General features: G+C 38.2%; 1 protein-coding gene across 6 annotated transcripts in view; it reads left to right on the top strand.

Annotated features, from left to right (window-relative positions):
- The window catches only part of LRBA (LPS responsive beige-like anchor protein), a 369,517-nt gene that overhangs the window by 188,980 nt on the left and 165,980 nt on the right, over positions 1–14,557 (top strand). For all 6 annotated transcript variants that reach the window (XM_054633381.2, XM_077176952.1, XM_077176953.1 and 3 more), the window contains 3 exons: positions 2,990–3,114; positions 10,095–10,241; positions 12,841–12,977. In XM_054633381.2, the coding sequence (XP_054489356.2) occupies positions 2,990–3,114; positions 10,095–10,241; positions 12,841–12,977 (409 nt within the window). The remainder of the gene's footprint in view (positions 1–2,989; positions 3,115–10,094; positions 10,242–12,840; positions 12,978–14,557) is intronic.

The raw sequence follows: 14,557 nt of genomic DNA on the forward strand, positions 1-14,557 counted from the left end.
GGCCCTGACAAATCCATGCAAATCATATGATTTATAATTCATAAATCCCTGATCCCCTGAGCGATGTTGCTCTTGCATTTAGACTAATTGAGTAGTTACGTTCATCGATCCAGTCCATATAGCACCTCTAGTCCATATGGCAGCCTTTCCTGCAGGGCCAGGAACTCCTCTTGTCAAATGTCCCCTGTAGTTTCCCTAAAATCTGCCTCCTTGGCCCTTTGCTTCACAGTCCTTCAGTCAGCCAGCAGTCAGTTCTCCCCAAATCAGAGCAATATTTCTGTCTCCCCCTGGCTGCAGAGGTACAAAGCAGGGTCCAGCATTGCCTTTTGGGGATGGGACTGCAGTGGTTAATTGCTCTTACTAGTAAGGCAGTGTGCTGGAGTAGCTGTGTGGTGGTTTATGGTTTATATTGGTTCTAGTATCAACTGGTTTATATTGGCTCAAAAATTGCATTTTTCCCAGTAGCTGCTCTCAAAAATGTCTCACTTGTAACAATTAGTCAACACAGGTGTTTATTTTTGGCTTTGCAGGGTTTTGTTGGATGTTTTTCTATGTGTGAAGAGTAGATAATTTTTTCCTCTCATAATGCAGTGGTTGCCAATACTTACAAATACTGAAATACACAGTCTAATAGTGGTTATGCAGTTGTGTGTGAATAATCAGTGCACCACTGAAGGAGATAGAATCCTATGAAAATTTGGCATGCAGAACTGAAAATAAAAGCAAGGGACTAAAGATATATTATGTTTCAGGATAATATTTCATGCCTGATCATTGTTACCTATTTTCCTAATAATTTTAGCATAGTTTTGTAATGTGCTATAATTGTAATTGTTATCCAGAAGAATGGCATCACTTAATTCTATCAAAACTGTGGCAAGGTAGATGAATGACAAATTAATAATTTACCATCTTTGCATAATACTGTAGCCCAGAACACCAGAAGGATTGATGGCAGAAGAGGTTAACAAATTTTAGCAGCTTCCATTAGCTTTTCATTGTCATATGTTTGTGGTGCCGGCTGAAATAAGCTTGGTAGGAGATCCCAGCGCAGGGAACTAATTACTCGTGCCGATTGCCACCCTGATGAATAGACCCTCATTGTATCATTCCCCTGAAGACGAGGAGCAGGCTGTGATTCACGACTGCATCCTGGCTGATATTTGATAATAATTTTAACAGATAAATGTAGGAAGGCAGAATGATGAAGTGCCTATCCATGCTCTACGACTATCAAAGGCATGCACATAGCCAGCTGTGTTCTGCTTTTTTTTCTGTAATCACTAATGGAGAATTTTAAGTTATTAATCGACCTTTGAATAAACCCGTATCTTCCTGTATATTGTAGTTTTTCTTTGGTTAATTATTCCAAAATCATTGGGTCTTATAATCAGAGCAGCCCAATTTTAGCGTGACTGTAATACAGACAACTGTGAAAATAAGATACTGGGGAATTTGATTCCAATACTTCCGTTTTTTTCTGAAAATGAGCAATTAGGAAGATGAAGATTAGCACTGCCTTTTCTTTGGTGTTCAAAATAGGCATAGAATTTTAATGAAGACTGCAAAGACAACCTCCATTTTGATAAAATTATTTTCAGTCAGAATTTTTAATATCTACAAATAATGTTTGAAAGTAGTGTTACACAAATCATTCTGGCTTTTGTTACTACATTTGTTTGAAACCTTGATTTACCTTAAATAAAACTAATTTCTGCCTTTAAACCTCAGAACTACGAATGTAGAAAGCAAGTGTTTTTAACATTGTGATCTGTAAATTAGTAGTGCCTATTCATTTGTCAGTGTTGACAGGTATACTTTTTATTAGCTCCTGGATCAGAAACGGAATATATATATCTGCACATTCATCTATTGTTTTAATACTGGCTGTAAACAAAGTCCATGTTTTTAGTCTGAACAGACACATTTTCAGGGTATCATGGCTAATCTATGCCTCAGGTATTTTCTGTTTGCTTGTTTGCCATACCTGAAATTGGCATTTTCTGTACATTCTCTGGGCTAAAATACTGTTTTACAGTGGCATTAATTCATGATCATCTAAACAGATAGTAACTGGCACTTATATATGACCATATTAAAAAGATCTACGTATATTTGGAGCATAAAATGGAAAATAATGAATTTGATATAACCTTTTCTATATGTAATTTTTTTAAAGTATGCTTTCTATGTAGCAACTATTACACATCATAACATGTAGTTTTTAATTAAATGTAAAAACACAACTACATAAACCAGAAATGCAATCTGATTTGCTCGAAAATAGATTGCTGTTTCACTCTCCTGGAATGGTTTATTTAAAAACAGTAAATGGAAAAGAAATGCATTTTCTCGTGTTGTTCTAAGCCTCAGGGGCTAAATGTAATGAATATTTTAAGAGATTATTTTAATTAAATTCCTGCACATCTAAACAGAGTAATATTTTATTATCACATACATAACCATGTAACTGAGGTATTCATTAAAGTTAACACTTTCTGGACCAAGAATTCATGGCATGATTTACTGACCTTGTGCAAAAAGGCACAAATTAGGAAGAAAAATGAAGGGGGACAGACTTTGATTAATATAGGTAATGCTATACCATATTTATAATAGCCTTTTCCCTATTCTGGTTTATAAATGCAGTCACTGAGAAAGGTGCCCTGCTGAGGCTGAAATGAGGCTGAAATCGGAGCACATGCCACTAGAGTGTGGGGAAACTGATCACACTGTCAGCAATTCATTTCAAAATGATGTATTTAGTGCTCATTTCACCTTCCAAGAAAAAAGGGAAAGGAGTTCCTTAGACTGGAAGGTGATATTGTTATTTTCAAGGACATACCTAAGTAAAAGATTGCAGAAAGGGGGGGAGGTTAGGAAAAAAAAGGCGAAAGCAGTGCAAACAAGGAGAGCTTTATGCAGAAATTCAGCGCTACCATGCTGGTTGATAATTGCTAACATATGTGGCTCCTCTGTTTCATTGTAGTCGTCCTCGTGAGTTCTGGCGCCTCGACTACTGGGAAGATGACTTGCGGCGCCGGCGACGATTTGTGCGTAACCCCCTCGGATCGACACATCCTGAAGCGACACTCAGGGCAGCCGGAGAGCATGGTCAGTGTAAAATCTGCCTCCTGCCACCAGCAGCAGGTTACAGTACGTGGTGGGAGAGGCTGGACCTTCCTCCTTGTGGGATGCTAGCTAATGGTCCCAAAGCAAAGGCTTTTGGCACCGCGTTTCGGGCAGTGTGTTTTCCATACAGAGGTAAACTGGCCCTTCCTTCACAGCAGCAGTGCTGGTGTTTGCTGAGCCCCTTCTTCCCATTTCAGCTGGCCTGGGTGGTGCATACCTTGCCTACAACAATTACAGTCCTCACTAGGCAGAAGGAAACTGGATGCAATTTTGCCATTAATCCCTGGACAGACTTCTGTGTAAATTACCTGCTTATAGTTTAGTAACTTCAGAAGAATTTTTCCTGTTCAAAATCCACACCAATTATTTCAGTTAGCACATATCTGCTTATTGTTGCAGATATGTTAAAAGAGAAATAACACTTCTACAAGCTAAACTGTACCTTTGCTTAAGTCCTCAAGCTTTTCTGCAAGAATTTGATATGGAATAAAGAGTAGCAAATGCTGACGTGCAAAGTATTGCTCAAGCAGCAAAATGGTAACAATTGTTTCTACCTGGTGATTGTAAAAAAAGGAGATTACTTTTTTTTTTACAGTTGTTACTCCTCATTTCATAACCTGGGATCAGTCTGATGTAAGATGCTATGTCCATTCTAGAGGGGAATGTATTTACCAAACTAATAGAATAGTCAGTTTGAGAATTCTATAGTAAATCAAAATATAAGGAAGCAAACAAAAACCACAACCAAAGCCAGTGAACTTTGGGGTTTAGTACAAAATTTTATGTCTTTGCTATCTAATGAGGGTACACTGATAAGGTAGAAAAGACTTGTACTTAAAAATAATTTTCTTATAATTTAAGCTGAGTATCCTTCACCTTGAAGGCACAAGTCTTGAAGCAAATAACCTAAATTTAGGGTTTTTTTTTTTCTTTGTTAGCTTATGAATTACTGAATACATAGATGCATACATATGCCCACACAAATTGTGTGGGGGATGCAGTTTATGCTAATTTTAGATTGTTAAGAGTGTTGTATGAATGTAGAAGAACATCACTGTCATAAAGTTGGTTTCCGTCAGGCATCTTAACCTCTTGCACTCAGCCTTAAAGAGCCATTTCTGGGAGAAAATGTCTACAATATGTCAGCTGATATAATGCCAAATGTGACATCAGTCCTCTGAAATAAATGACCATACAGAGAATAGTCAATAAAGTGATCTGAAAGCAATGTTTGTAGAGCCCTACATCTTTGACTATAGAAAGAAGAACAAGATGTAGAATTAATTAACCCACTTTTTGCTTTGGGGATTGTTGTTCTTAATACGATGTTTTGTTCCTATACCATGGACTGTAGGGCATTAGGGTTTTATTTGTTTAAAACTCCATGGATGAACAACAACTTCCCCCCCTTTTAATGTGTACTTCAAGTTAAATAGATCTTGTCAAAATTTGATGTATTCCCATTGTATTTTCACATTTAATCTTTATGCTGTTTATCAAAATTTTAAAAATATCTTTATTTTTACTGAAAAATATTTACAGCAACCATTTAAATTTGTGTAACTAATTCTTTCACAAGTAAAGACACAGTAATGCAATTATTCATATTTCATACTAATCTGATATTTTCATTAATCCATGCTATATTTCAAGGGCTGTGGTATATAATCAGTTTGTAATTGATAGGACAGCAATTTTTGTCAATACAAAAGAAGAATGAATAACGTAGCCCTATTTCAGAAGTAGCTAATAAGCATAGCTGATAACTCACTCTGGTGATTTAAATAGACATAATTGTTTTCTCTGTGCCTTTCTATTCAGATTTTGACATCCTTAACAGTCTTCTATTTTGTTTAATTTCCTGATGTTGTTTTATTCTGAATTTTCATACTGCCTTTGTTATCTGTAGTCTTTCTGGATTTTTATCTATCCAGTGAATATTTTAGTTTACCCTAAGTCATTATTTAATGTGATTTCTGAAATTATGGATAGTTGTTATCTGCTTGAGTGTGTGTACACATACAGCCGTCTTTTTTCAAGGACTTCCACTGGCAAGGTGTAAAATCTGTGACCAAAGTACAAATTCAAGTTCAGCTGGAACCTATATACAATGTATAGGAGGGCAAAGATAGTTGGGATTTTTGCCGTTTCATTTTGGATTTGGCTTTCTTGATGTGTTATTTTTAGTTTGTTTGGGTATTTTTTTCTTGAATTTTAGAAAGTACAGTTCAATTTCTTTCTGAATTGTGCTTATAAACTTCTAATATTAACCAATTTCATATCAGAAATTCCAATTGTTCTCAGATTTTTTTGGAACCTAACTTTCATGATGTAGATATCCCTAGTATTTGCAGAGTATTTGCTCCAGTGTGTTATGATTTCATATCAATAATTTTTCATTAATTATTCCATGTCCATTTTTCATTAATTACATGTCTCTGAAGCAAAAGCATTTTTAGATAATGTATAAAAGGTTCCCTACTGCCTATTTAAGTTTTTTTCAAAACATCACAGACCAAAACCTGAAATTGGACATAAGGGATTTTGCCAAAAGTGAGGCAGGGGAAAATAATGCATAAATAATGGAGCAGTACAAGCAGTAACCATGCTTGATAACATGGATTTTAGCTCACTTTCATTAGAAGATACACATTATCAACTGCTTGGTGTCTTACAAATACAACTAGATGTATTCTCCACCCCAGAGAACTTACAGTGCAAGAATCATCACAATTTGCAACTGTGAAACTGATTCAGAAACAATTGGAAGCCTAGATACTGTTCAGTAAAACCTAGAGAGGACAACAACAATCAGCTCTGTTGCAGCCTAGTTATGTGTCTTAGGAGCAAGAACCAATCTTTTCCAAGGATTGATTTGATTTGAAGGAGAACCTCTGGTGCAGAGGTGGCAGAATAAATACCTGAAGACTAATGTTCTCTGTTCAGACAATCAATACCAGCCCCATGACTATACTTCTGGCTACCTTCTAGTTAAAAACAAATTTTTTAATTCTGACAATTTAATTGCCATTCCCAAGTTCACATTAACTTGCTTGGGAAAAAAAGGCTTTAGGTAATTTTTCAAAGGGAAAAGGGGAAAAAAAAAAAGGATCCTTCCAAACTGGCTATTTATAAAAGTCAGTCTAATGGTGTATTGTGGGGAAAGGAAAGAAAGGTGAAGGTGCTGTGGTAATAAGTTTGGGATGGAAAGAGTTAACTCTTCTCTATTCTTCCTGTCACCTTACTATATAGAAATGGAACCAAAATTATATAAATGTGGAGGAAAAAAAAGAATAAACCTGTTGCTATTTAGAAATTGACCCCAAAATGCAATATTTGTGAGGGGATCTTTAGCAGCAAGAATATCAGACTTTTTAACAAGTGATTTATTGGGGTTTTTAATTGATGTTTGTTAAAAATTTGGGGATGGGGGATTAAAATAGTCTGTAGAATTTCCATCGAGACAATAGGTGGAGTTCAGGGCTTTGTGGCTGCAAGGGACCAGCAGGAGATCATCTCCAGTATTGTACTCGACTGGTTAGTTTGCTTTGCCTCAGCTAGAAAGATAATATTTTAAAAACCTGGTTTGAAAATGATTGTTTTTTTCCACTGTTATGTTTTGAAAGAAGTAGGGAGAATAGAGGAAAGCTTCTGGGAGCCCTTTCTGAAAAAAAAGATACATAGTAAGGGGTTTTTTAAAGGTACCTTTTCCTTTAGTTGCTTTTCCTGGTATAATTACCAGTTACAAAAAAAAAAAAAAAAAGAAGTTGTGTGCTAGCAGACTGTTGTGTTCAGAGCAATATGTAGGCCAGGCCTTGAGATCTTGATCTTGGAAAGGTGTGTGGGAGTTTGTGCCTAGAGCTGCAGGGTTGGAGCCAGAGGGTCTGGTCACACCAACATAGGCAGGCCTGGCAGAGTGCCTTAGAGAAGGCAGAGCAGGGTTTGTGACCTGAAATATGAAATCCAGTGTAATCTAACTCTGTGCTTATGTGGGATTGCAGTTTGTCACGTGATGTCATGCTCCATCATACATCTCTCTAACCAGGAAATATATAAAGAGAGCTAGACCATGGCCTACCTACACCAGAGCATTTATCTACAGAAGAATAGGTGAATCTATGTGGAATATATTCTGTTCTGTGCAGGTACACATGGAAGCATGAGAGTGTTGGTTGCAGATGCAGTACTTCATGCACACCAGTACAGAAAAGGCAGATTTGCTTTATTTACATCTGTACAGAAAAAGCAGATTCTGGTTCAGAGTGTGATGTCCCACTGCCTTCCAGTAGCATTTCCTTTCACTAGCTGGTGTCTGCAGGTGTGTGGAGAGGCATCTTCCTCTGCCTGTGTTTAAGCTGTGTTTAACTTTAACACACATTACATGCATGTCAGGAAATATTGGTAAATAATATCATATGCAAAGAGATGACAAAAGTTTACACAAATAGACTGAAATAATTCAGGGTCTAAAATCTCCTATTGAAAAAGGCACATACATAAGATGTATGCTTTTGAATCAGCAGAATATCAGTAGCTGGGGAAAGAATTAAAATCTGAGAAGTGATAAAAATAGGGCAATATTTCTGTTGTCCAGTTATCTCTGGTTTGGAAGCTGCTATACTGATTTTATTTTTTTCTTAAAGACTGAAGGACATAGTAACATTTTAGACAAGTTGTACTAAGTATAAAAGTATTAACCTTTGATCTTGGCTCTGAATTCAATCTTAAATAAGAATAGGTAGAGAGCTAATTTGAAATCAGCATTTTCAGTATAACACAGATTCTAGTAGAGGAAGCAAAAAATGGCAGGTATGTACAGTGCAGATGAAGTTTTTGAAACAACAAATGTAATTTGCCTGCATTAAAAGAAAAAAAAAAGAACAGAAAGGGAAAGAAAGAAAGAAAATAATTTATTATCTTGGACTTCATCTTGAGGTAGTTTTGTTCTATTTTACTGTTTTTGATCTTGGAGAGAGTGCTGGTAGGGCAGTGACTAAGAGTGCATGTGGTGTGTGTTAGTACACTGATGGTAATTTTACTGCTGCTAACTGAAAATCCTCAAGGGGGAGTTAATTACAGGAAAACCTTCCTAAATATCAGCTGCATATTTTCCATGACAAGAAGGTTTTTCAACTCACATTGAACAACTCCAGAATCTGAGTTATCATTATTTACATGAGCATATTTTGCAAGAAAGTAAAATTTGTGTTTGTACAATGCAGTTAAAGCTTTGCAGTAATTTTTTAAGGCTTTCTTACAAGCGACAGCTATTGCTAGGGCAAAAGGAGCATGTATAAATTGCATTTTGTTTTGTATGGCAAGTTAAATTTCCTTTTATTTCTGTTTTTGGTTGGTTGCTTTGAGGTGGAGGTTTATGTTTGCTTTTTGTTGTTGTGGTTGTTTGGGGTTTTTTGTAAGGTCGAGGCCTAAACCAAAACCAGTATTTGGTCATTTGGTGGTTGTTGTTGTTGTTATGATGGGGTTTTTATAGTTTGGGTTTTGGTCTTTTTTTTTCTCTTCTTCTTCTTTTTTTTTTTTTTTTTTTTCTTTCTGGTGAGTGGACTTCATTTTTACTTTTTCACTGAACTGAAAAGTTTTTATTATTTGCAATTTACGTGCACATATTTACTTACACAATTTAAACTTTATGTATTGCCACAGGGGAGTCGCTGCCTTCTGTAAATGTTTGCAGATTAGCATATTTTTAGAGGGAGCCCGTGGAACTTCAAATCAAGTGTGGCAGCAATCAGAGCGAGCAGTCACCAGTGTGTTGAAGTTAGTTGGTCCTGATGTGTTTGGTGAATGTTTTTCAAACACGGCTGTGCCATGGGTATTCTCAATGTAACTTTTAAGAAACAGTATTTTAATTTTGAACTTAAAAAAAAAAAATCCAAACAAACAAAAAAACCGGACACATACACTGCTGTGTTTTGGCATTACCACAGCAAAACTTAGGCATAGAAGGAGTAATTACATCTTTCTTTTCCTTTTTAATACACTTTTTTTTTTAATCTCCTTTTAATTTTTTTTTTTTTTTTTACTTTTTCTGTGGCTGCTTTGAGCCGGTGATTTAAATAAAACAGATTTCGAGGCGGCAGTGTCGGGGGACGATGGGAGCGCTCCCGGGTTCCGCGGCGCTCCCGGGGCCGTGCGGGGCGGGGATGTCGCTGCCCGGGCACGGCGGGGACACATTTACCGGCCCGGTGACCGCGTGCGGGGCGGAACATGGCTCCAAGCATGCCTGGCCGCTTCCCTTCCATCCCGAAAATCCCGCCGTGAGCCCAGCAATGCCCCGCGGGAGGATTGTCGTGCCCCTTGGAAGCAGGTGCAGGCTGTTCCCCGCCTCCAGCCGCCCTCCCAGGGCAGATTCGCCGCCTCACGCCTGGCATGGAGGGGTGGCGGCTTTTCTGCCTCACGGCCTCGGCCTGCTGCGGACGGGAGCGGGAGCGATGCGGGGCGGCAGCTCCAGCGCCCGTCCCTCCGCCTTGTCCCCGCTGCTCCCGGGTTTTTCCCGGCGGGAGCAGTCCCGGGGCCGGGGGCTGCGGGCCGGGGCCGCCGGTGGCGCTGCCCCGGGCGGGTCCCGCCGCTCCCGGCCCGGCCTGCGCCTCCCGTTCCAGGGCCGTGCTCGGGGGTGTCCCGGCGGGGTCCCGTGTCCTTTGCGGGTCAGGGTGACACATGGGGCAGCCGGGACCCTCCTCCAGCTCCACTTCCCAAGGAAGGCTGCAGGGCTAGGGAGTCTGCTGTATCCTTTTCCCCTCTGGCATAAACACTTGAAATAGAGTTGAACGCTGCAGAGAGCACTGGCTTAATAGGATTAAAACTAGATGTGTCCTAACATTAGAGGATTAAGACAGGTACTTCCCACAGCTAGTCCTAGGCAGTTTTCTTCCTGAACTTACATTTAAAAAATAAAATTACACTCCTGTGTCACTGAGACCTGACAGCACTGTGTCTCATTTCAGCTCCCGATGAGGATATACTTGTCAAAGGAAAGCAGTCCATCAAGAGTCAAGTTTTAGGAAACCAGAACTCAGAAAGCGAGATTCTCTTGGAAGGTGATGATGATATCATGTCATTCATGGAGGAAAGAGAAGTGGAGAACTTGACAGGTAACGTCACCTATCTCATTTTCTCCTCAGCTTCTTCACTGTTGAAGTTTTGATCTCCCCATCTCTGCAGTGAATCATGGTTTGGGATGCACACTGATAATTAACACACTTCCCATAACTGGGTCATTAAGATAATTTTCTGTTCAGCTCAGATACTGAAGGTTTATTTGAGGAGAGTTGTGTGTTTTCTTTCTCTGCCTTTTTGTTTCTGCGGTAGATACCTATTCTAGAAAACCTTCCTTACAGAAAATAGCTCTATCTTGAAAAGGGCTTCTTTTGTTTTCTTGACCTCATTCCACTCAAATCATCAGACTTAGTGGGACAATTAGGCAAGCTGTCTTGTAATTTAAGGCTTTGGAGACCTTTAATTTTTTTGCTAAATCTATAAAATTGTGCTGGTTATTTACTTGCATGTAAAGGATTTGTACACTCGCTAGATTTGACTCATGTAAACCCCTTGACATTCCTCCATTGAAGTTCTTTCTCCACAGACCATGGCCTCATTAGATTTCCTTTTTTTTTTTTTTTCCTGAAGAAGAAATAGTACTTCAAATCATTCAACTTAATTAATTTTACATAATCACATGCAACCTTTGCTGATGTCTCAATCTCAGTGGAGAGGGTCCATTTCTGTACAGTTCAAAATGTAGAACCAAAGTAACCAGTGGTTCGGAGACTGTGAGTTATATAAAGTGTCTCAATTGCTATTTGAGGAACATGGGTTTTACAGGGAAAATGCAAACTTCTCTGTGTTCTTTTGCTTCTCATCTGGTATTCCATGTACACTTAATTTAAAGAAATAGACCATTTATTGGATAATTCTGGTTGCCTGAGAAGCTGGTAGTACACTCTTACATTGATATGGATCATGCATATGATAATTCACTGAAAATGCTGAAAGTGATTATTTATTGGCATTTTGCTTATCCCCAAACTGCATTCCACTCTTTTTTTTTTAAGGCAAAAAAGCAAAGTTAAAAATGCAGCATAAGGAAAAAGAAAACCTGCATAGGAAGAATAAAGTAAAATAAAGTCATGGAAGAATGATGCAAAGGCATTTCGCTATATGAATCTTTTATTTTTCCCTTTCTACCACGAGCTTCCTTCTCAACAGCCTTTTCCATGTTTCTTTCTATTATTCATTCATTGGTTTGAGTAATACATTCATACTGTAATAGAGGTGAAAGGGGAGTTTAATTATATAATCTTGACAATGGCAATAGGATTAAGAAGTAATCCTTACTAATAAAGTGGTGTGGGTTAGAAATGAAGTGGAAATTGTCAGGGGTCTTCTACAGGACCTGGATTGCCCCAGCTTCTGCATCTGTCTGCTTGCCCTGTAATTGAATGTCTGCGAGTGATTGAAAAAATGTTATTTCTCCTCTGGATTACATGCTAATGTACAGGGGGCAAAGGGAGACAGCAAAAGAACACATAGCTTCTTATTTTGTCCATTTGTGGGGGTGAGCTTTGGGAAATCATGGCAGTTCTGCAGCTATCTCATGCCCATCTGCAGACACAATGTATTTGTACGTTGGGAATAGAGAGCAAAGCTGCTCTGATCTCAGCAGAGCATCTCTTCTTTTGTCCTAGTGGCACACATTGAGATTGATGCGAGATTAAGGACCATCACCCTTCTAACAATCGATGGAAATAACAATTCATCTGAATTTTTTGTCAGTTATTCTCACGTTGATTACCTGAACGTGTGTACCTCATTTATAGATGCTTTATTAAAACAAAATTGTCTATGTCACTTTAGTATCTTCCTCTGTTTTACAAAAGTCAAATAATACTGCAGCCATGTAACTTCATTTCCTTGCCTCTTAATCAGCTGGATGACAAACATAACCTGTTTTCGTTCTGTGTGTGTTAGTTTATATAATGCTGAACCTATTGTTTTCAGTAGTAGTCTGATTTGTCCCTGTGATAAGCCCTGTGGAGATGTGATTATTCCAATAAAAATTCATTCAGTTGGAAACCAACCCTCCAGCTGTTTACTCCCACAGTCCCTGAGCTACACTAACACTGTATGGAATCCTTGAACAATATTTAATGTGGAATCAAAAGCATCTTTAAAACATTGTACTTTAGGCTCTATAACATTGTGTAACCTTAACAATAGATTTCCAGCATCCATGAGGGAACACTTTGCAGTTAGACAACTTTGAGCCTTGACTGCAGCGTTCATCTTTGTGAAATGCTATCAAAACTTCTCAGTAACTAAAGAACACATCAGACAGTAAGATTCTGAGCGTTCATGTGTGCACTCTCTATATTTCATGTAACAGAAGGTGTGCAACTCTTGGAGTTTCTTGGACAGAAGATGTGTCTGAGTAAAAGCTGAAGACTGCCATGCTAAAGCCAGCTCTGTGTAATGTATGCAGCAGTTTGCAATTGCAGCTGCCTCAGTGTTCAGCAGCACAGAGACACTGCAAATCTGTTACATATGTTCTTTTCCGGGACAAAAAGGGGTTTGCTCTGTAAGGAAGAGCTCTATTCTTTGCTTTATTTTAATGTCCTTGGGCCTGAAAAGTGAATAATTTGTACTCGCATTCCTTTCAGTTTCAACATTGTTGGTGTTTTCCTGCTTTGGCAGGTCCAGTGTCCCTCAGCACACCAGCTCAGCTTGTGGCACCCTCTGTAGTAGTGAAAGGCACCCTTTCCATCACTCTTTCTGAGCTCTACTTTGAGGTGGATGAAGAAGATCCTAGTTTTAAGAAAATCGACCCAAAGGTAAGAGATCATTGACCCTGAGGTCTGAGAGATGATGACAAATTACCCAAGACCTTTAATTCTTCACTTGACTTCCTTTACCTCTATTGGGCTGCAGTGTTGCTGCTTTAATAACTTTGCCACTGACCATATATGTTGCTGAACTTCACATAGGTGACACCTCCTTTCCTGCTCCTTTTTCTCTCCCTCCCACAATTCAACCCTACTTGAATGTTAATTAGCTTGCTGGGAATAAAGCTCCAGGGAGACACGTCTGAAATAAAGACATCCTGAATCACTGGCCTGTATGAATACAGGGAAGTTCAGTGAGGCTTTTAGCCTTAATACGTTGTTTTACTTTCCTGATTTTAGCAAATGTTAGTGTAAAACAGCCCTGAACTTCCCACACTCCTAAGTTTGCAGTGGTCCTGTCATATTACTCTCTAACACATTTTACTCGGCCCGTTATTATTTATTGTGCCTAAGCATAAAACATAATTGCCCTTCTAAAATATGTTTCTGAGCTGACTTGATAATTTCCACAAACTTTATTTGCTCTGAGTTGCTTGATTACTTGTCTTCTGATTAAAATTAGTAGCCTTCAATAAAATTCCAATTTCAAAGGGAGCATATCATGCAGTTAGCTTAATAATGTTGCACTTGAATGTTTTCTGCAGTGTTACAGCAACATTTTCAAAGTAGGACACAACTGGTAAATATTCTCTCAATTTAAGCATAGTCACGGCTCTTGGTTTTTTAAATACCTGCCTAATGTTGAACTGGGTAATAATTTCTTTGGGAAGGGTACTGCTGGAAGGAGTCGTGGTTTTCTACTTGTCTGTAGAGAAAAATACCTTGTGTGTTAAGCACCGGTTCAGTTCTTTGTTCCTATTGAGTAAATTGCTCTTGTCTGTAATAAAAATGGCATAGGTAGGTCTGAAAGCTGGGATTATCAAATCCTACCTGGAAAAAAATTTATGTCGAAAAGCAGTGCTCTCAAATTGTTAGAGCTAGATTTTAACATAAGCAATTAACTAGAATTGGGATTTTATGCGATATCATAAATGAGACTTAACTTTTCTTTTGGTCCTGAAGAATTTTTGAAATATATTGGAAATTATTTTAAATCTGAGATAGTGCTTAAAATTTTTATATGCTTGTATCCTTCTATTATGTTTCATTAATCCCCCCCCACATTTAACTAAAAAACCCCATCTAAAGATGGAAAGAATATAAATGTGAAATTAAAGTTAGTTTGATATGTTCCTGTATTGCATTTTCCATCGAAAATGTTCTGCTTTGTATTGTATCAGCATGAGAAAAGTCTTACAGATCTGCATTATTCTGGATTTTTGGTTTTCGTGTTCAGCACATAGGGTCTTTTGAGTGCAGTTACTAATTCTTACCATTCCTGTTACATGTTTTGTGGGAATACTGACATATAACATATAGTTAGCCTCCTTTTCTCCTTCTTCCCAGTATTTGGTAGAGTTTTATTCTTAACTGTGGACAGGCATTCTTGTTTTCTTTGACCCTGTCTTTTACTCTGTATCTGAGAGATTTTCTTACAGTTCTTAAAACAGGAGAGGTTGGTTACATGA

The sequence above is a fragment of the Agelaius phoeniceus genome, chromosome 4 (genome assembly GCF_051311805.1).
Source record: "Agelaius phoeniceus isolate bAgePho1 chromosome 4, bAgePho1.hap1, whole genome shotgun sequence".
NCBI classification, from domain to species: domain Eukaryota; kingdom Metazoa; phylum Chordata; class Aves; order Passeriformes; family Icteridae; genus Agelaius; species Agelaius phoeniceus.